Below are 21,448 nucleotides of genomic sequence, written 5' to 3'. Positions count from 1 at the left end.
CTTAGAGGTACTAAATTTAGTAATGAAATGGGTAATCACTTAATAAGGATATGACAAACAATCCATCTCTGAAAAATTTCTAATGACAGTGTATTCAGTCTTTTTCCAGGTTCTAAAGACTTTTACTAGGAATATTTGAATGCTCTCAAGACTGATATGGTTTTATTATGATCAAGAAGAAGCGCTGGAAGTGGATAGGATACATATTGATGAAAGCACCTGACTATGTCCCAAGGCAAGCCCTCACACGGAATCCACAATACCGAAGGAGGAGAGGAAGATCAAAGAACACATTACACCGAGAAATGGAGACAGATATGAGAAGAATGAACAAGAATTGGATAGAACTAGAAAGGAAGGCTCAGGACAGAATAGATTGAAGAATGCTGATCGGTGGCCTATACTCCATTAGGAGCATTTACATTGTGTTTAGAAGAAAGTAATCAAATATAAAATACATTAAAACAAATGTTAAATCTTTTACAAATAGAAACCTTACTTAATAATATTTGAACTATAGTTTAATTTGTTTTATTCAATTCTAGATATTAAGTAAATCATAAACATTTTCAGCATGAAACATACTTTATCCAAAGATGAGGTTTAACAAAAATAAGATAAGAATAATTTTATTGTACTTGCCCACAAATATCCTTGATAAGAAGTAAAAGATTTGTCTAAAAATGAGGAGACAGAAATATTATAGTTTCGTTGAAAAGAATCAAAAGTATTTACATAATTTATTCTTTCTTTAGAATGGTACAAATCACTAGTGTAGGACATAATTCATTTATGGATCTTTGGTAATTACAACTTTTTCTTCCGAAAAAAAATGTCTTCGGAATATTTTATAAACAAAATCAGTTTATACATTGAAATTTTATGTCCTGAACGATAACAGAGGTTACAAATGATAGATTGTAATTCAACCGTTGTATGATAAGTTAAAAGTATTTCTATCATCTAAATTTCTTTCCTAGTTACTAGTATTTAGTCAGATACCAATAAATCATATTAAGATAATGATCTATCCATTAGATTCTAAGTGACATTTTATGAACCTTTCAGTTTTGTTACTCAGCTGTGATCAAAGTTTATAATTAAAGGAACATAATTGTTAAGTTACATGTTTGATGACTTTTTGTGTTCTTTATACTAGTTAAATGACAATATGGTCAATGTCTTAGTGATAGGAAATCATGTGGAATATGTTGAGATGTTGGATAGCTGAAGGTAGTTGACAAGAGACTCTGTATGACCTAGGTTCTACGTTTGTTAAGACTCATTAGTAAGACAAACCTGGGACCTTAAAGTAGACAATGCTCTCTGGTAGGTTCAAAACGTTACCACTGAGTTACACTGTGGGAAAACTATGGATATCTCTTAATGCTGATTGATTATTAGTGTTCATAGGGGATATCAGAATATAGATGTCATTTTTCTAAGATATAACTAATGAAACAATATTTATGATCCTGGAAACTCTTTGAAGGTTCAAAGTACACAATCTTTTATTATCTTTCACGAAACACATCAACATTATATTGATCGAATTACAAGTTTCGTTTTGTTGATTCACTTCAAATTAATTCAACTATTTCAATTACTAATGTTTACAAAATATAATACTCGGGTCAAACTAATTTCAATGTTTAATGAGAACACATGATTACTTATATGCTTTAAGTAAAATAACCTAATTATTATTATTAGTAGTAAGTAAGAATCATTGAGTGAATGTTCTTTTTTCCTTTGGTCAACTGGTTTCAAACAAAATGAATTGAATAAAGAATCATGACATTTCTGTTTTATTTGATTTTCACCTCTTTTATTTTACTAGTTGTTCGAAAAGACAATAATAATCGTGAAAGAAAGGAACAGGTGACCGTAAAATAAAAATCACATATAGAGATATATTCTCTTCAATATTTTTATAGGAAAAACGTTTTTCGAAATTGTTTTAAGAAAAAAATAAAGAACAAAACACAAATTATTTATTTATAAACAAAGATGAATGGTGACTATAAGTGAAATCTAGGACACGCGTTTCGTCCTATTCGGGACGCGTCAATTGGATCTGCCTGTATTCAAGAGTTGATGCTTTACTCAAGGACTCAAACGTAGTACCATTCGCCTCAAACGCCATGACGTTATCCATTTGGTAGGTACATCCAGATGATGAGTTACAAATAGAATAAAATGTATGTCCTAAATTACCCTATAAGCCATCATCTATCTCTACTCATAATGCTTGTGACGTTAGGCAATATTGAGGAAATCCTCACTGTATGTATATATGCCAAAAAAAGACTTTCCAATTGCAGTCCTAAACGTCAATGGTAAGATTCAAACAACCAATCCAAAAATGAACCAAGTTGTTTGTTTGTTAGTCTTACTGTTACTATATCCTTATAATTTACGGTGTTGAGTTCTTTGAACTAGATTATTTATTTGTGGAGCTCTCATTGTCGTTCTAGATAGCATCTTCAGGGCCTACTTCATTTAGAAATTAACAAAACTAAAAATATCCACTTGAGTTACAGATTTTCTTCATCCTTTCTTTATCATAGATCGATAAACAAGATAATAAAAGTCCCAATGTTTAGTAGAAAGAAAAAAAATTAACTCATTCACCGGATAATTGGGTATAATTAACATTATAAGTGTGATGCTCAATGATATTACACGGTTGCCCAAACTGAAATGGGTGCAGAAAAGTTCGGATTTGAGACTTAACTGATAATGATGGACCCTTTAACAACTAGTTTACTAATCAAATTCAAAACGCAATCATAATAGATGTACATTTAGACAAAATATGTATCTTATAATAAACTGTTTGATTTTATCATCAATACTATTGTGATGTTTGTCAGATTTATGCATAATTAGTAGACATTGACAAACAGGATAATTCAGTAATAGAAAGAAAAAAACTTTGAAAACTGTAATAAACTTCTGAATACAATAGTCTATGGTGGTATATTTTTTTTTACATTATATCCCATTAAAATGTGATTCAAAACACTCTATTAGACAGGATTGTTGTGTTTAGTTAATCAAACAGAATGTCCTGTAATTTTGTATTCATTCAATTATTTTACATTGTAAGTGACATTTGACATTAAATGTAAAATTTTACAGGCGTATAATTAAAGCTCTCCTTGTGTTATTTGTAGATAGATAACATTATTAGATATATTAGATATATACAGAATACTTGTTAAAGTAATACAGTTTTAGAATCGGGTAATCGAAAAAGAACTAAATAGACATAATTACAATAAGAAGTCTATTGAGACTAGGAAACTTCATAGTTTTTTTGTGAAATGTCTAGAAAAAGACTTAAAAATCAAAGAGTGCTGAACAACTATTTTTTATCGCATGGGACTCCCCAGGGGTGCTCACCGAAGACCTATTTGAGAGTCAAATCAAGAACCGTCAGGTATCATAGTATTTAACATTTAAATTACTGGGCCAGTACCTGATGCTTTACATGGCTAATTATATTTACTTTTTAACATTTTGTAGCTATTTTCAGTGTTCTGATGAGAAGCATTACTCAGTGAGCCTTGACCATATCAGGTGTGATGCATTGGAAGATTACTGATCAGTATCTAGAATCTATTGAATCAGGGCATGCAAACCACTGAATGTCAAATACTTGCTCTAAAAGCCAAGTGCTCACTGTGATATATATATATATATATATATATATATATATATATATAACATAATAAGCAAATATGAATGATGGCTAGCAGTGGAGTCCAGGACGCGCGTTTCGTCCTATTTGGAACTCATCATTTGGATGAACCTGCATCCCAGAGATGATGTTCACTCTGGGACTTGAACCCAGTATCGTCCTCTTCAAACGCAGTCACGTTATTCACTTAGCTATTGTTTGTTTGAATCTTTCCATTGATGTTTAAGATTACAATTGATCAATCTTTTATTGGCTTATATGTGCATTTTATGCAATATTGCTTTAATTCAATGAGAAGTTTCAAATAAACAGTACAAAATGAATGTAACATAATAGCTGAAAATGAAACTATTAATCTACCAGTCTACTAACTTTATTCACGTATACACACAACTAATATACATATAACCTAATTTTTCTTTCTTTTCTGTTCACTTTATTTACGTTTTTATAGTGAAAAAAAAAAACAATATTATGTTTGACAAAACATAAACTAATCACCGACGCATGTACATAAGTTTCTCTATGAAATACTTGATAGATATGATAAAATGAAGATAATTTTTCAAAAGTTTACTTCAGTAATTACATTCAATAGTAGTAATAGTCATAGTAATAATAATGAGAATAATACGTCTAATCTTCCCGTGAGTAGAGAAAAGAAATTTCTGGTCACATTTCAAATTTAGTTCACTAATATAAGAACAATAAAGGTCAGCAAAGTAATGTTTCAAACTTTAATGTAATACATTTATTTTACTTTTTCTACTAAATCAAGAATGAGTATAGTTCACTAGTTTCTACAAACTTACTACTAATTACTTAACATAAGTAATAAATTATTTGGAATATTAAAAAAGGAAGAAATAATCTATAGTGAAAATAAGGTCAAAAGTATGAATGGAAGCTCAGTTATATCATTGAATAAATCAATGTATTATATTATATTAGAAATCAAATAAATTAAAATGTGGAACATCAAATTAGAACTAAATGGCTCAACACTTTTTATGAGATATGACCGTGATAAGTTGGATTTTTCATGAAGTTATGGGTATCTATTGAAGAGAAGAACAAATGGGTGTCTTCCTTAATTTTTAATGAATCCACAATTAGAATCGGTAATTAATTCAAAGGATAACCAAATTCAAGAAAACTTCACAAACTATCTATGTAGACGAATAAGAGTCACATAGAAATCATGGACTGATCAATATTAGACCATCATTGAAAACCTGAAAGCACTGGACGGTCGTTTCGTCTTAGTACGGGATTCCTCAGCAGTGCGGATCCACAATCCTACATGCAGGATTCCAACTCAGGACCTTCGGTCCTGCGCGAATGCCTAGCTTCTCGATCGTTGGGCCGAAATCCAACGGTTTTAATGTCAAACTTCAATCAGTCCACGATAGTACGTGGCCGTCCTCCATTGTCTCACAACAGACACGGATGAATTCCACTGGTCACAACTTCTCACTGGAACCCCAAGAAATCCATCTTGAAGTTAGTCACTTGTGAGCACATGAAAATTATCAGTATAGGGTCGTTGAGATTGTTCAGTTTAGATTGATATCATGAATGGATGAATGTTAGAGGGATATTGATTATGATTACAGTGATCCTGAGCGCTATTAGAGGTATGAGGGCGACTATCTCTTCCCGGTTACCCACATCGTGGAATGGTTTTTCTGAAGGTACCTGAAAAAGAAATCGGATTAGGGGTGGTCTTAGTGACCTGAGAGCGTGACCGCAGTTCCTAAGAGACAACTGCTTGAGGCCGGTCACACACGACCTTTTTGAGAGTAATTTCTGTGTTAGCTCCGTACTTGTTGAGACCTTACGGCCGGAGATGGATATCCGTGGGATAAGGTGAGGTGTGCATTTTTAGGGTTGACCTTTTCTAACCACAGCCCTCCTTGTGGGAAGGCAGAATGGCTGTCATGCTGGTTGTCTGAAGGAAACACCTTACTGCTGTCACACCTCTGTACAGTCAGCAGTACGACTTCACCTTCGGACCTTGGGTTTACTGCTTTTAGTCTTACCGTTCTTCAACTGACCTGTTTGGCATGGTAGGACCTTGAGGAATGATTGTTTCAGCTAGTATATCTCGATTGGTTCATCACGTTAGGCAAGCCCGACCACCACGTCAAGGCAGCAACAACGGTCGGGATGAGTGTTAGACCACCATTGAAAAGATTAAAATGCGAATAATATTTCAATGGATATCGATACGTGCTCAGATGCAGTGCGAACTGTTATAGTTACACAATTTAGACAAATAGAATGCTTCAAACTTTGATAAGACAATTATACTATGTTGTATGAACTTCAGTGACATCTCAACTAGTGTACTTTTAAAACTAAATCTACTATCAGACTTTTATTCGTGGATTGGTTGAAGTTAAACATTAACACTGTTGGATGTCGACTCAGTAGTCTAGATATTAGGCATTCGCGCGGGACCGAGGGTTCTGGGTCCAAGTCCTTTCGGTGAGGGATGGTGGATGCTCACTGCTGACGAGTCCTGTACTAGAACGAAATGGCCGTTCAGTGCTCCCAGGTCTACAATAGTACTCTAACATTGATCCATTCATGAAATTAATCTAAACTCAACAGCATCCACAACCCTATACTGATAATCTTATAATAGCCTATGAAAAAATAATTAAAATCTATGGGAAAAATAGATATTTTTCAAGTCTATTTATTCTTTAGAAAAACATTAATCATCATTTGAAAAATCTAACATTTTTGATCAGACAATATTAACAAAGAACTATTCTAAAGGTTAATTGACATTATTATGATACAATGCAGATGTCCATAAAATCAACATATTCACATTCAACAAAGATATATGCTCCAGTTTTAGGTTAAATAAATTCAACATTTTAAACAAAGTAATTAATGGGAAATGAAGAATACAGTCTAATTTTTATTTTGTTTAACAAAGTAAACAATAACGTTAGTAATTGTGATAGTAATCTAGTAATAATAATATGGGAAATGAAAATTATGAAGTCAACAAGCTAAAATAAAATAATTGGACATTTCTAGTAAACAATACAAAGGTAGCTAAGCTTAATTTATTTCAATGATTAAGATCATGAGTCAGTTGAAGCTAGATCACCATGGAAAACCTGAAAGCACTGGACGGCCGTTTCGACATATTGTGGAACTCCTCAGCAGTGCGCATCCACGACCATCCACGCCCCCTGCGAGAGTCGAACCCAGGACCTACTGGTCTCGCGCGCAAGCACTGCTGAGAAGTCCCACAATAGGACGAAACGGCCGTCCAGTGCTTCCAGGTTTTCCATGGTGGTCTAGCTTCAACTGACTCATGATCTTAATCATTGAAATTACTATAATACCCACAAAACCCATCTGATATTAACTTATTTGTAAAAAGGAATTATAGAATGATAGATTAACTTTCATTTTATAAGTTTGCCATTAAAGGATTAGTTTTAGTTTGTCATTTATGAATACTTCAAATCAGTCGATTTACAAATGTGAAATTTTGTAAATAGAGTAATCTAGATGATTAAATATTTTGTATTGTTCTATTGTTAGTATAGTAGAACAAGACATTCAAGTGAATTTTATGAGTTATTTTGAGTATTTTATGTGTTTGTTTATTTTTTTTTGCTGATCAATATTAGTTGATTATGATATTCTATTTCAGAAATCCTCGATGTATTTATTTTATCAATAGTTGAGATCATGAGTCATTTGAAGCTAGACTATGATGGAAATCCTGGGAGCACTGGACAGCCGTTTCATCTTATTGTAAGACTCCTCATCAATGCGCACCCACGGTCCCGCCTAGCGAGACTTGAGCACAGGACCTAATATCTAGACCACTCAGCCGGCATCCAACGACCATCCAGTGCTTCAAGGTTATCCGTGATGGTCTGGATTCAATTGACTCATGGTCTCATTTATTGAAATGACTTTAATATCCACAAAAAACCTCTAATGCTGTTTGTTTTTATTCAGTATTTTGAGCTAGATATGAATGCATACTGTCATAAATGCGTATCATTCAGAAAATTTATCCAGAGATCACCTTTTCAATGTTTAAAGCAAAACCTATTAGTTCACTAGAAAATAAACACATGTTAGGATAAAATTTGGGGATAATTAAAATATTCTTTATCAATCTGTAGTTTAAATAATTGAAATGTGCAAAATAATACTGGAATATATGTATATCCAACTATCAAGTCTTCAATAGGATAAGAAATGTTTTGATTTTCGCTAATGGATTTTCTTGATTATGATAATGTTCTATGAGTTGAATGGTTTAATTTAAAAGTTCTCATTTACTCTCTTGACAATATCATTAGCTTTTGAAATTATTCTACTTCGAAAATTACCTCGCATTTAAACGCTTTCCAATACTATATATATTATACAGAAAACTTACAAAGCTGTTCATATACACTAACCGTAAGTATTACTGAATCAATCTTCTTAGAATAACTAATTGACTATATAAGATGAAGCTCAAACTCATAAAAATTAGTGATTCATGAAGATAACTTCTGTTTTGAGGTTATTTAGAAATTTAAAGTAATGAAGCTTGATTTATTTTTGAGATCTTTTTATGAAACTCATTCCTTATTTGTAAATCTGAAAAGTTTATTTCACGTGTTCTTATCTGAGGACCCTGGCACTCATCTGTTGGATCTCTATCAACAGTCATGTATACCATCAGGTTAGAAGGTCCTATGAAAATGTGAAGAAACTATGTAAGATTATGCCTTTCTGAAATCAAGAATGAGTTCTGCCAACAATTAAATGGTCTTTTTAAGGCGACTCATTTGACAGAGATTGTAGTGCGGAAAAGAAATTTGAATGCACAGATAAGATGTCTGGATACAGAATAGAGTCAGTTGGGTGGGCAATTAGGACTTCCAGGTTTCAGCTAAGATAATTGTGACAGTTTCCTCCAGCTTCATGCAGACCATAATTTGTTTCTGGTCAGTACCAGCGTTCCATCTGCTAATCATTTTTTTTGCTATTTAAACTTGAACTCAGATTGATCATGTTCTGATCAACTACAACTGTTGAGGATATGTTCAGGACCGTTGCTCATTTTGAGGTGCTTATCAGGAGTTTAATGGTGGCTTCGAACCTGTTAGCATATCGAAACCCCCTAGTTAGGGTTCTAGAGATGGTGACTCTGTGGGTTAAGAAGTTGTTAGATATAAAAAGGAATGAAACCTAATGGAGAACATGCCAAAGTTAGTTTTTCCTATTCTGAGTAGATCTTTACAGACAAATAGATGTGATAATCGGTTCACCAGTTTGTAGCAACTTTATTCACGCATTCCTTAGAAACCAATGAGATCACAAAGTGTATATGTGTACCCAAAGTTTAATTACTGTATGCATATGACATTTTTCATCATTAAACGAAATAGTTTATAAGAAATATTTGGAAAAAATGTGAACAACATATCGGATGACATTAAGACAGAGTTCACTAACTACAGACTAGTGTTTCTCAATTGTTTGGCTGTAAGAAAACATAATAGTAAGCTAAAAATTAATGCATTCAGGAAATCGACGCATTCTGAGAGATACTTAGATCACGGTTAAGCTCATGCTTATTGTAAGAATGTCATAGTGGTAAAGAATTTAATTAATAAGAGTAGTAATCTCATCACAGAAAAAACCAACAGACTGAATTGAATGAAATATTATCTACAATTAGAGCAAACAATTATGCTAAACAGTTCTCAAAGAAGACTGTTAGAAATGAAAGGAAAACTAAATTAGTGTATGCCGAAGGGATGGACGAACACCATGGTCGTCCCATACCGTAAAGAAACGCCACAATAAATTAAGAGTATTCTAAACAAGCATAAGAGTGTTTGTTCAGGTCAGTGATACTATAAGATCAGCGTTACTAGGGGTTAACAGTAGGTTTTCAAAAAAAGAACAGTAGAATGTTGTCTACGAGATCAATTCTCATGATCGTAATGCAACTTATGTCGAAGAAATATATAGACAGTTGAATATGAGGTTGAAGGAACACAAAAAATATTTAAAACATGTTTCCAAATCCTCGGTTGATCTAAAAAACTTTCGAATAGGTCGATGATAGCGCTTAATGCTTTAGAAACACGACACAAAATAAACTTTGAGGGGACTAAAATAGCTCAGAAAGGGTTTTGCACACAAAAAAGATTGACAGCAGAAGCTCTGTATATAGGAGCTGATAAGAACGACTTGAAGAGAAAAGATAGTATTCAACTAGCCACCCCTTGAGAAATAATCATTAACAAGTAATTGAACTAGATCTCTATCCAACCTGTTTATTTCACATATACTGTTATTCTGACAGAAATTAATTTAAATTAAGACCATTTTCAATTTGTATGCAAAGATGGATAGTGGTTAGCAGTGGAATCCAGGACGCGCGTTTCGTCCTATTTGGGACTCGTCAGCTGGATGTAGCTGCATCTCAGAGTTGATGTTCACTCTGGGACTGAGTAGCTAAGTGAATAACGCGATGGCGTTTGAAATGAACGGTACTGGATTCCAGTCAATTGTAGTCCTAAACATCAATGGGAAGATTCAAACAAACAATACCAAGTCAGTTATTACTTTTGTTTTCATTTTTAATAAGCAGATGATTCACTGAATATTAACTGTTCATAGCATAAAGTTACACATACATACATACACACACACACCTTAGCTCATTTATTTTCACATTGTGAACTATTCATATAAATCATAACTCACTGATTTATATTATCCTCCTTACTAAACACAGCATAGATTTGATTTATTTGTTAAGCACTACAGATTCTTTGACAATTTTGACTAGTATCCTGAAGAAGTTCACATAGGTTTGCTGGACGAAACATCGAAATTATATAAATTTCAATCACTGATATTATTTCAAATAAAACTTTTGCAAATGATGTCTTCTTTAAACTTGGCGCCTAAATTCTGTTAAACTGTTTGTTTAAATATTAACGAATATTCGTATGAATGTTGAAGTTTACTTCTTTACTCTTTATAAAAGTGAAATGAACTTCCTTTTACTGGAAGTAATTTTTCTTTGTTTTATTTACGTATCTTTTATTATTTACTTTTCTTATTTTACATTTTTACTCCTTTACCTACTTTTATTTGTTTAGAAAGTTTTCTGTTTATTTTATGTGGTCCATATCCTTCTTGGCGCTTTACTAACTAACTTACTTACGCTTGTTACTCCTAGTGGAGCATAGGCCACCGACTAGCATTTTCCAAACCATTCTGTCGTGTACCTTCTTTTCTAGTTATATCCAATTGTTGTTCATTCTTCTCTGCCTATTTATATTAGATTTTATATATATGTTAAATGAATGTTATATCCGAGAGAAGATTAAACCACGAGTAACTCCTGAGACATTAATTGACTAATATTACCTATGTATTCTTATGGTGTAATTACTCAATGATTAGATTATGCATATTTATATTCCTCTTATTATAAGCTTCATTTTGATCTATAATTTATTATTGTACGATTTACGGTTCTTAAGCTATGTTCAGTTTATTAAATACTGCCTCCCATGTTCACAGCCACTTTTTGGCTTTATTGTGTACACATGTTATTTTCTATTTTATGGTGCGTTGTGATCTGTCTGATTGATATATAGACCGAGTATGTTTGAAATAAATGATTCGATTTGATTCATATTGCGGAAGATGGTATTGAGTTCTGGACGCAAGCGGACGGGCTAGGAGGAAATAGGAGCAATAAGGATGCTAGACTGCTCATACCGGTTGAACGTCATTGGTTTGGCATAGTGTTAAGATTGTATAGGTCGTATTTTGATTGGTGGATAAATCACGTGATAAAAAGCCGGACATAAAGTCATAACAGAATAGATAAAATAGTACAGTTTTTTAACTGAAGATGTAATAATAAGATGTAACCGAATTGGAAAATAATATAATACATATTTTAATAGTTGATATCATAAGTCAATTGAAGTTAGGCTATTATGTAAAACTTAGAAGCACTAAAAGAACGTTTTATCCTATTGTGGGACTCCTGCTTGACAGTAAGCATCCATGATCCCACTTCACAAGATTCGTAAGGACCGTCTAGTACTTCCAGATTTTCCATGATGGCTCATGATTTCAACCATTGAAATTATTATCATATCCACAAAAACCCTTCTGATATATACATATGTTGTATTAGTTGTTAAAAAAAGAGATAAAATAAATAAATAAATAAATTCTTAACTCTAACCATCAACTGCAAATCATAATTCTAATTCCTCACACAGATTTATAACCACCATTTGGTCCTGGTTATTAGGTGAACACACTCAAAGTCAGTTCTTGAGTTCTACCCAGTCCATTAATTACAGTCTTCCACATTCACAGCCACATTTGACTAAATCTTGTACAAATGTTATTTTCTAATTTATTGTACAATGTGGTCTGCCTGGTCGGTATATAAGCTCAGTATATACCTAGACGATCGTTATGAATCATGTGAAGTAGGATCGTGGATGTGCATTGCCAAGCAGGAGTCTCATAATAGGATGAAACATTCTTTTGGTGCTTCTAAGTTTTACATAATAGTCTATCTTCAATTGACTTACGATATCAACTATTAAAATATGTATTATATAACATAAAAAAATGAGAAATGAAACAACAACAAAAATAAAATTGTATCCATGTAAAAATGATAACTTACTCTCTTGTACTTGTCACATTTGTTAAGATAATAAAATTTAATCGAACTTTTCTTAAACTAGCCAATATTTGAGCAAATGGTGTTACAATCGGTTCATCAATTTGACTAAAAATACAAAGTGAACCACGTCTTAATACAATATTATTATGATTATGATTAGAATGATTAGATAAATAATCAATATTATTACATTTTATAAAATCAGAATGTTTTATTATTTGACGTGGTTGATGATGAATATGCTTGAATATAGAATTATTATTTGTAATAGGTAATTGTCCTAAACTATCATCTAATGATTCAGTACAATCTTTATCATCAGGATTATTCTCATTCTTAACTGTTGTCATATTATCATGCAATGATTTATTTAATGAAAATAATTTTGATTGTTTCATAGATTTTATAGAAGATTTCATTTTATAACTATTCGATAAATTATCTTTTATAGTTGACATCATATTTGTTTGATCATTTATTATATTATATAATGAATGTGATTGAATTGTATTGAAGTGATCTTTATTACATTTACGAAAACGTTTTAATGATTTCATTTTAAATAAACTAAGTTTCATCTTAGTAACTAATTTTTTTTCATCCTGATTATGATCATTATTATGATTTTGTGAAATATCAGATTTTCTTGATTGATATAATTTATGATTATTGATTAATTGTTGTTGATAAGTTGATATCAAACTATGAGCTCTTCGTTTATTCAATATAAAATCTTTATTATCCATATTTAATTTTATATTATTCTTATTATTATTATCATTTAAATTATCATCTAAACCAATATTTTCTGATTTAGCTAATTGAATTGTACTTTCTAATAGGATTGTTGGTCTATGTTCAATTTTATAATCCGTTTGTAAACTAGGTCTTTGTATTATGGATGAATTATTATTATGATATGAATGATTGATAATTAAATTTGTTGAAGGTATCACAACATCTGGTAAACTTCTTCTTTCTTGTTTAAGATAATAACCATTTTCTGTATGATCATATAAATCATTATTTAGTTTCATATGTATATTTATATCATTTTGAAGTTTATCTTCATCATTATGATCGTGATCATGATCATTAATCCCATTATTATCATTATCATCATCATGATCAGCATCTTTACAATGGTAATCAATAGAATCTTTTTGTTTTAATTTTAAATTCTCTTTTATTTTCTTTCTTTTTCTTTCTTGTTTACGACAACAAACTATCCACATGATAAAAAAGATCTAAACAATCCTTATATATAATATATATTCAATTTAATCTTTTCCTTCATAATAATATTCATATTATTTTTAAGATATGGATTTAAATAAAAATCAAAAATAGAATTCTATCATAAACATATATATGATCTAATGTGTTTAATTAGTTATTCATTGAATGATAAAAGATATTGTATCTATGTAAATATATTAACCATAATGAAATGAGATCCAAATTAGATCCAAAGGATTGCATTTTTACATTCTTTTATTTTATTCATTTATAATGGGGAAAGTATTATAAAATGGATGAAACATTTACAACTTTATCATGATTGGTTATTTTGATGAATAAAAGATGATTTGACTGTCTTATTTTTTTTTATTTTTTTATTTTTTTTCTATTTTTTACCTGGATAGGTCTGTCATCTATTTATTGATTGATTAAATGCTAATCTACTACTGTATATTATATTGGTTTAAATTCACTTTCCTATCTGACTGACCTTGAACAATAACCAATCATAATTGAGATTAACCCATTCTCTTATTAAATTTAAAAATAAAAAAAACAAAAAAAAGAAAGTAACCTATTGGGCTGATTGAACTCAATCTCAAATTCATGTAAATGTTAAACATTGGTGATAATATTATAGTATCTATCATAGCTATGTAAGTACTTAGATAAGATCATGGATAATGTAAAGCTAATGAATGTGTGATGGAAAAATAATTGACAATTACTGTTATAATTTTTACTTTTGTTTGTTTAGTAGTAAAATATCTAAAGTATTCAGTCTTAACAACTCCATCTGGAGTCCCTCTGGGGGCTATTGCCAGTCTCAAGACTGGATAAAAGAGGAGGGTTAGGCATGGGATTAGCGACCCTATCCCTTAGAAAACTAACTCACTAAAGAAAAAACGCTAATCAGAATTAGTTAGTGATTCAGTCTTAATGTAATGAAGTACAATGTTTTCAGTCTATTCATTGCCTATAAGTTTTGTTTACGTTTAATGTGATTAATATTTGTTCTCCTTTTAGCTAGAGAAGGGATAAATTGTATACAGTACATGATAATACTTAGTTTAACATGGAAGAAGATGAAAATGCAGATTTAAAGTATGTTGATGAGTCAATCAAATCTCGGGATGTCATTCATTTTAATTAATGTCAGTTTGTAGAACATCAATAATTTACGTGTACATATTCATAATTATGTTGAAAATGTGGTGAAACTATAATTTATGAATGGACCAATCAGATATAAGAGAACAGGTCTCGGATTTTGGCGCGAAATTCACTCATCCATCCATCCATCCATTTATGGCATTATAGCTGATGTCAGTTCGTGATGAAAACCCTAAATGTAATTCTTAATTCTAACCATCAACTGCAAATCATAATTCTTCAACAAGCTGGATTCCGTAAGGATCGGTCGTGCACAGACCAAATCGCAACACTACGGATCATCGTCGAACAATCAGTTGAGTGGAACTCATCACTATACATCAACTTCATTGATTATGAAAAGGGATTCGATAGGAGGACATTATGGAAACTTCTTCGACACTACGGAGTTCCTGAGAAGATTGTCAATATTGTCCGGAACTCATACGACGGACTACAGTGCAAAGTAGTGCATGGAGGACAGCTGACAGATGCATTCCAAGTAAGGACCGGAGTCAGACAAGGCTGTTTACTCTCTCCCTTCCTCTTTCTTCTGGTGGTCGACTGGATTATGAAGACCTCGACATCCGAGGGGAAACACGGAATTCAATGGACAGCTCAGAATCAATTAGACGATTTTGACTTCGCAGATCACCTAGCCCTCCTATCACGTACACACGAACAGATGCAGATGAAGACAGCCAGTGTAGCAGCAGTCTCTGCATCAGTAGGCCTCAGCATACACAAAGGGAAAACCAAGGTCCTCAAATTCAAAGCGGAAAACAGCAATCCAACCACTCTTGATGGCGAAACTCTGGAAGACGTAGAGTCCTTCACATACCTAGGAAGCATCATCGATGGACAAGGAGGTTCAGATGCAGAAGTAAAGGCGAGGATTGGCAAAGCAAGGGTCACATTCCTTCAATTGAAGAACATATGGAACTCAAAACAACTTCCAACCAATATCAAAGTCAGAATCTTCAATATGAACGTCAAGGCAGTTTTACTGTATAGAGCTGAAACTTGGAGAACTACAACAACCACAATCAAGAAAGTACAAGTATTTATAAATAGCTGTCTACGCAAGATACTCAACATCCATTGGCCGGATACCATCAGCAATAGCCTTCTGTGGGAGAGAACAAACCAACTTCCAGCTGAAGAAGAAATTAGGAAAAGACGATGGAAATGGGTAGGACATACATTACGCAAATCGTCAAACTGCATCACGAGGCAAGCCCCAACTTGTAATCCTGAAGGGAAGCGAAAAAGAGGAAGGCCAAAGAACACATTGCGTCGGATAATAGAAGCAGATATGAAAAGGATGAATTACAACTGGACGGAGCTAGAAAGGATTGCCCAGGACAGGGTTGGATGGAGAATGCTGGTGAGCGGCCTATGCTCCTTCACGAGGAGTAACAGGCGTAAGTAAGTAATACAGACTTATAATCATCATTTGGTCCTGGTTATTAGGTGAACACACTCAAAGTCAGTTCTTGAGTTCTACCCAGTCCATTAATTACAGCCGCCCACATTCACAGCCACATTTGGCTAAATCTTGTACAAATGTTATTTACTAATTTGTGATACGATGTGGTCTGCCTGTATGTTTAAAATAAATGATTCATATTGCAGAGGCTGAGATTAGTATTCTAGACTTAACAGGTAGGGCTAAGTGGGAAGCAGGAACTATAAGGACAGTGGACTGATCGTACTGGTTTTATGCGTCATTGGTCCAGTCGATACTTCACTGTTCTCCAATTGGCAGTACCATTACGTTAACATTAATACGATACAGGGTACAGGTTATAACATCCTCTAAGTTTTTATAATTCCTATCGGCTTTAGAAAAATTGTAATTTTAAAGATTATGATATTTCAATAGTTATGATCATGAGTCAATCGAAGCTGGATCACTATGGAAAACCTGGAAGCACTGGACGGCCGTTTTGTCTTATGCTGGGACTCCTTCTTGGCAGTGCGTATCCACCATCCCACCTTGCAAGATTTGAACTCAGGACCTATCAGTCCTGATAATAATGGTGGACGATGGCGCAACTTCATGGATTGGTTAAAGTTAGACATTAACACCGTTCGGTCAGCTCAGTGGTCTAGTGGTTAAGCGCCCGCGTACGAGATTGATAAGTCGTGGGTTCGAATCCCGCTGGGCATGATTGTGGATGCGTACTCCTAAGGAGTCCCATATTTGGACGAGACGATCGTTCAGTGCCTCCAGGTTTTCCATGATTATGATATTGTTTATCATAGCCCATTTTATTTTAATGAATTCATTAAAAAAGTATCTAAAACAAGAAACAACAGTTTTATCAGGATAACAAGGTGACACATTTTTTTTATCAATGTTAATTGTTGAAAGAAACTTTAAGGGGAATTATCGAATTTAGATATCATGGTTCTTAGTATTAATTAATAAAGAATGTTAACCAGGTTCATTTTTAATATCCCTACACAAATTTATTCCTTTTATGGATATATATGTAATCACGTAGATCTTATGCTTATTAGATGTGTCATTGTTCTTAATGTTAATTATGTTGTATTAATTCTTATGGAATTAACTATTTACTTGGTATTTATATTATCTTCTCTAAATATGTGTTTATATGGGCTTTATTAACTTGTCTTATTCACTCGTTTCAACCATATAAACTTGCTAAGAAATTCATGAGGTTAATCTACAATACATCTGTAGTGAAGGAGAACACAGATGGGGACTGACCGAATTATATTTAGCACAAAATTACAAAGTTACTTGGTAAAATAGAAAAACCATACTATAATACTTAATTTGAAAAGTGTTCAATAATTGACTTGAACTTCGTTGTTCTTGCGTTTCCATACTAATTGCATTCTGTTTTCATTGTTTACTGTTCGATCCTCTTGTCTCTCTGCTACCAGACCTTCTGTTCACGACTAACGTCATATACTACTTATCTCAATATAAGTAGCACGCATCACACATCCATTTTACTACTTTCATGATTTATCTTTTAATCTAGAAATCCGTAATGTGACTATCACAAATATTTCATATTACGCCGTTTTCTTTTTATTCTTTATATTGCTTTATTCAGTTACTCTGATTACGTAATGGGTTTCATTTTAGACTATAATCGAAAATAATTCGGTATTATTTGAATTAGAGATTTTAACCGATTAGAGTCACATAGGCATTTAAAGATATTTTCAGTGAAATACCAGCCTACGTTATTTACTTAGCTCTTCAATCAAAACATCTTAAATCTTGTTTACATTTGAAGAACTGTGTATGTATTGTTAATGACAACATTAATCATAGGAATACTTAAAAGGAAACTATATTTTCTTACAAGTTCTTTCTAGTAGAGTTTACAAACAAGTAGTATGGTGTGTGCTACTTATATTGATATAAGTAGTATATGATGCGAGTCAGAAATGTACTGTCTGGCATCAGAAGATGAGGGAAGATCAAGAAAGCCAGAGCGGGAATAGAATGCAATTTTTTGAAATGTAAGAACAATGAAGTCTGAGGCATTTTGAGACAATTGGTGGACATTTTGCAAATTAACGACTTGATATATAGTTCTCAGATTTTATTAACATTCTCTGTAAGTTTGTGTTAAATATATTCGGTTGTCCCCACCCTTGTTCTGTTCACTAGAGTAGTATTTCATTCTGGGTTAATCAAAGGATGTCATTTAGTATTTTGTTTTACAAGATCATGTATTCATCAAGAAGTTGGAATGTGGCTTAATTGATAATATGAAATAATTGTTCTATAACTGAATGTAGAGATTGTCAATTATTCACTAACTAGTCTGCATATTTAGCTTCATAACGGTTCCACATTCTCAGTAAACACAAGAGTATCTTTTTTAAAGTATATGTCATTGATAGACAGGGAATTTAGGCTATTTTAGTGATATAAGAATTTATCAGAAGGGGTTTGTGGAGATTTTAGAAATTTCACAGATTGAAATCATGTAAAATCTCCACAAACCCCTTCTGATAATAATCATCCGCTCACTAGTGACTGACTTCAAGACATACTTCTGGAGTTCTAGTGAGAAGCCGTTACCAGTGGAGTTCAACCAGGTCTGTTGTGAGATATCAGCTCACTGAAGACAATGATGTACGGTGGTGCAACTTCGTGGATTGGTTGAAGTTAGACATTAACACCGTTGGATGCCGGCCGGCTCAGTGGTCTAGTTGGTTAAGCGCCTGATGCGAGACTGATAGGTTCTGAGTTCGGATCTCGCGGGATGCAGGATCGTGGATGCGCACTACTGAGGAGTCCCATAATAGGACGAAGCAGCCGTCCAATGCTTCCAGGTTTTCCATGATGGTCTAGCGTCAACTGACTCATGATTTCAATTTGTGATATAAGAATTTGTTCAGTAGATATGTAGATTATATTTGTATTTTCAACTTAATAATCAGTCTGTAAATTTTGGTTGCATATTAGTTTCAATTAAATCTGTTAATTGGAACAAATTTCATTGTATTTCCATTGAAAACACTAACCTATCAACATTTCAATACTTAAGATCATGAATCAATTGACGCTAGACCACCATGGAAAATTTGGAAGTACTAAAAGACCGTTTCGTCCTATTGTGGGACTCTACAACAATGTGTATTCACGATCCCACCTCGTGAGATTTGAAAATAATTATTAATGTTATAATCATTGAAGATAGTTTCCAGAAGTAATCGAAGTGATGAAAGCAAGTTCAAGTTATATTAAATTAAATAGTATAAAAATTCAAATGTATTCAGTTATAAACAAGATTGTATTTTACTAATGGTAATCACAAATTATGACTATACTAAGAAATTATTAATGTTAGATTCATTCAAAGTTTCAAAAGAATAGATCTGTAATTCTATAATCATAAGATTAATTTTAATAAACATAAAATCTATTTACTATCATTAGTAAACAATACTTTTAACAAGGAAATATTAATTCAACCGGGTGTGTTGTGAGATAGTAACTCACTGATGATAATAGTGGATGTGTCGCTCAATTTTGTGGATTGGTTAGAGTTAGAAATTAACACCGTTGGATGCTAGCCAGCTCAGTGGTCTAGTGGTTAGACGCCCACGCGCGAAACTGGTAGATCCTATGTTCGAAACTCGCGGGGCGGGATCGTGGTTGCACATTGTCACGGAGGAGTCACACAATAGAACAAAACAGCCGTCCAGTGCTTCCAGGTTTTCCAAGATGTTCTATCTTCAGTTGACTCATGATCTCAACCATTGAAATTTCATAAATAATGATTAAGTAATTTAAATACATATATTTTTTTATATAAGTAGACCATTTTCAACTATACCCTTCTACATACTACTACTATTAGAGATTAGGAATTAGGTTTCTTCTTTTTATATAAACAATTATTTTCAGGAAAGGGGTTTTATGGAGATTTTAGTAATTCAATAGTTGAATATATGAGTTGATTAAAGCTAAACCACCATAGAAAACCTGGAAGTACTGCACGGTCACTCCGTCCTAGTATGGGACTCTTTAACAGTGCGCATCCATGATCCCGCACACATAATCGGAACTCAGGACCTTCGGTTTCGCGCGAGAATGCTTCATATCTAGACCACTGAGCCGGCATCCAACAGTGTTGATGTCTAACTTTAACCAATCCACGATATTGCGCCACAGTCCACCATTACCTTCAGTGGGTAACTGCCTCATAGCAGACACGATTGAACTCCACTGGTCACGGCTTCTCACTAGAACTTCAAGAAATACCTCTTGAAGCCAGTCACTAACGAGTACATGATGATTATTATCATCAACATACTAATACTAAACGGCTGTCCAGTGCTTCTAAATTTTTCATGGTGGTCTAGCTTCAATTGACTCGCGATCACAACTATTGAAATTACTACAATCTTCACAAAGCCCCTTCTGATACTAATCGACATATGCTCACTTGTGACTGGTTTCAAGAGGTTTTTTGTGAGATAGTAGCTCATTGATAACAATGGTGCATCTGTCGCTCAATTTTGTGGATTAGTTGAAGTTAGACATTAACACTGTTGGATGCCGACCAGCTCCGTGGTCTACTGGTTAAGTGCTCGCGCGTGAGACCATTGGGTCCTGGGTCCAAATCCTGTGAGGCAGGATCGTGGATGCTCACTGCTAAGGAGGACTCCCACAATAGAACGAAACGGCTGTCAAGTGCTTCCAAGTTTTCTATGGTAGTTTAGCTTTAATCGACTTCAATCGCCACCAAACCCCTTCTGATACTAATTAAACGATCATTTAATAAAAATTATTATCTTCACAGAATATGAATAATTTAAGATTAATTTTATTTTACTGACTAGCATACTTGGTACGAATACAGTCGATTGTAAGTTTTACAAATATGCTTGAAAGTAAATGGATGTGTAATTTTCAGTTAATACCTAATGCATAAAACGTTTTTACTAGTAAGTAAAACTAAAAAAATCATTTCACTGAATGATGTTTACATTGTAAGTTAAATAATGAATTTGTTTATTTCTTCAAATTAATCTGCATTAAAAATGAAGTTTAGTGGATCATATTAGATTCAGATAAAATTGATCCTTTTATCCAGAACCAAAAACAGAAAGAATAAACA

General features: G+C 33.0%; 1 protein-coding gene across 3 annotated transcripts in view; it reads right to left on the bottom strand.

Moving 5' to 3' along the window:
* The window catches only part of PDE4D_1 (cAMP-specific 3',5'-cyclic phosphodiesterase 4D), a gene marked incomplete at its 5' end in the record, with an annotated part of 193,579 nt that overhangs the window by 45,207 nt on the left and 126,924 nt on the right, over nucleotides 1-21,448 (bottom strand). For 2 of the 3 annotated variants that reach the window (XM_051216755.1, XM_051216756.1), the window contains one exon: nucleotides 12,429-12,533. In XM_051216755.1, coding sequence (XP_051065363.1) covers nucleotides 12,429-12,533 — 105 coding nt within the window. Of the gene's footprint in view, nucleotides 1-12,428; nucleotides 13,664-21,448 lie in introns of those variants that run through there. The other variant, XM_035732328.2, reaches the window with a different exon arrangement.

The sequence above is a fragment of the Schistosoma haematobium genome, chromosome 6, assembly GCF_000699445.3.
Source record: "Schistosoma haematobium chromosome 6, whole genome shotgun sequence".
Lineage (NCBI taxonomy): Eukaryota > Metazoa > Platyhelminthes > Trematoda > Strigeidida > Schistosomatidae > Schistosoma > Schistosoma haematobium.
This window is presented reverse-complemented; position numbering and strand designations above follow the sequence as displayed.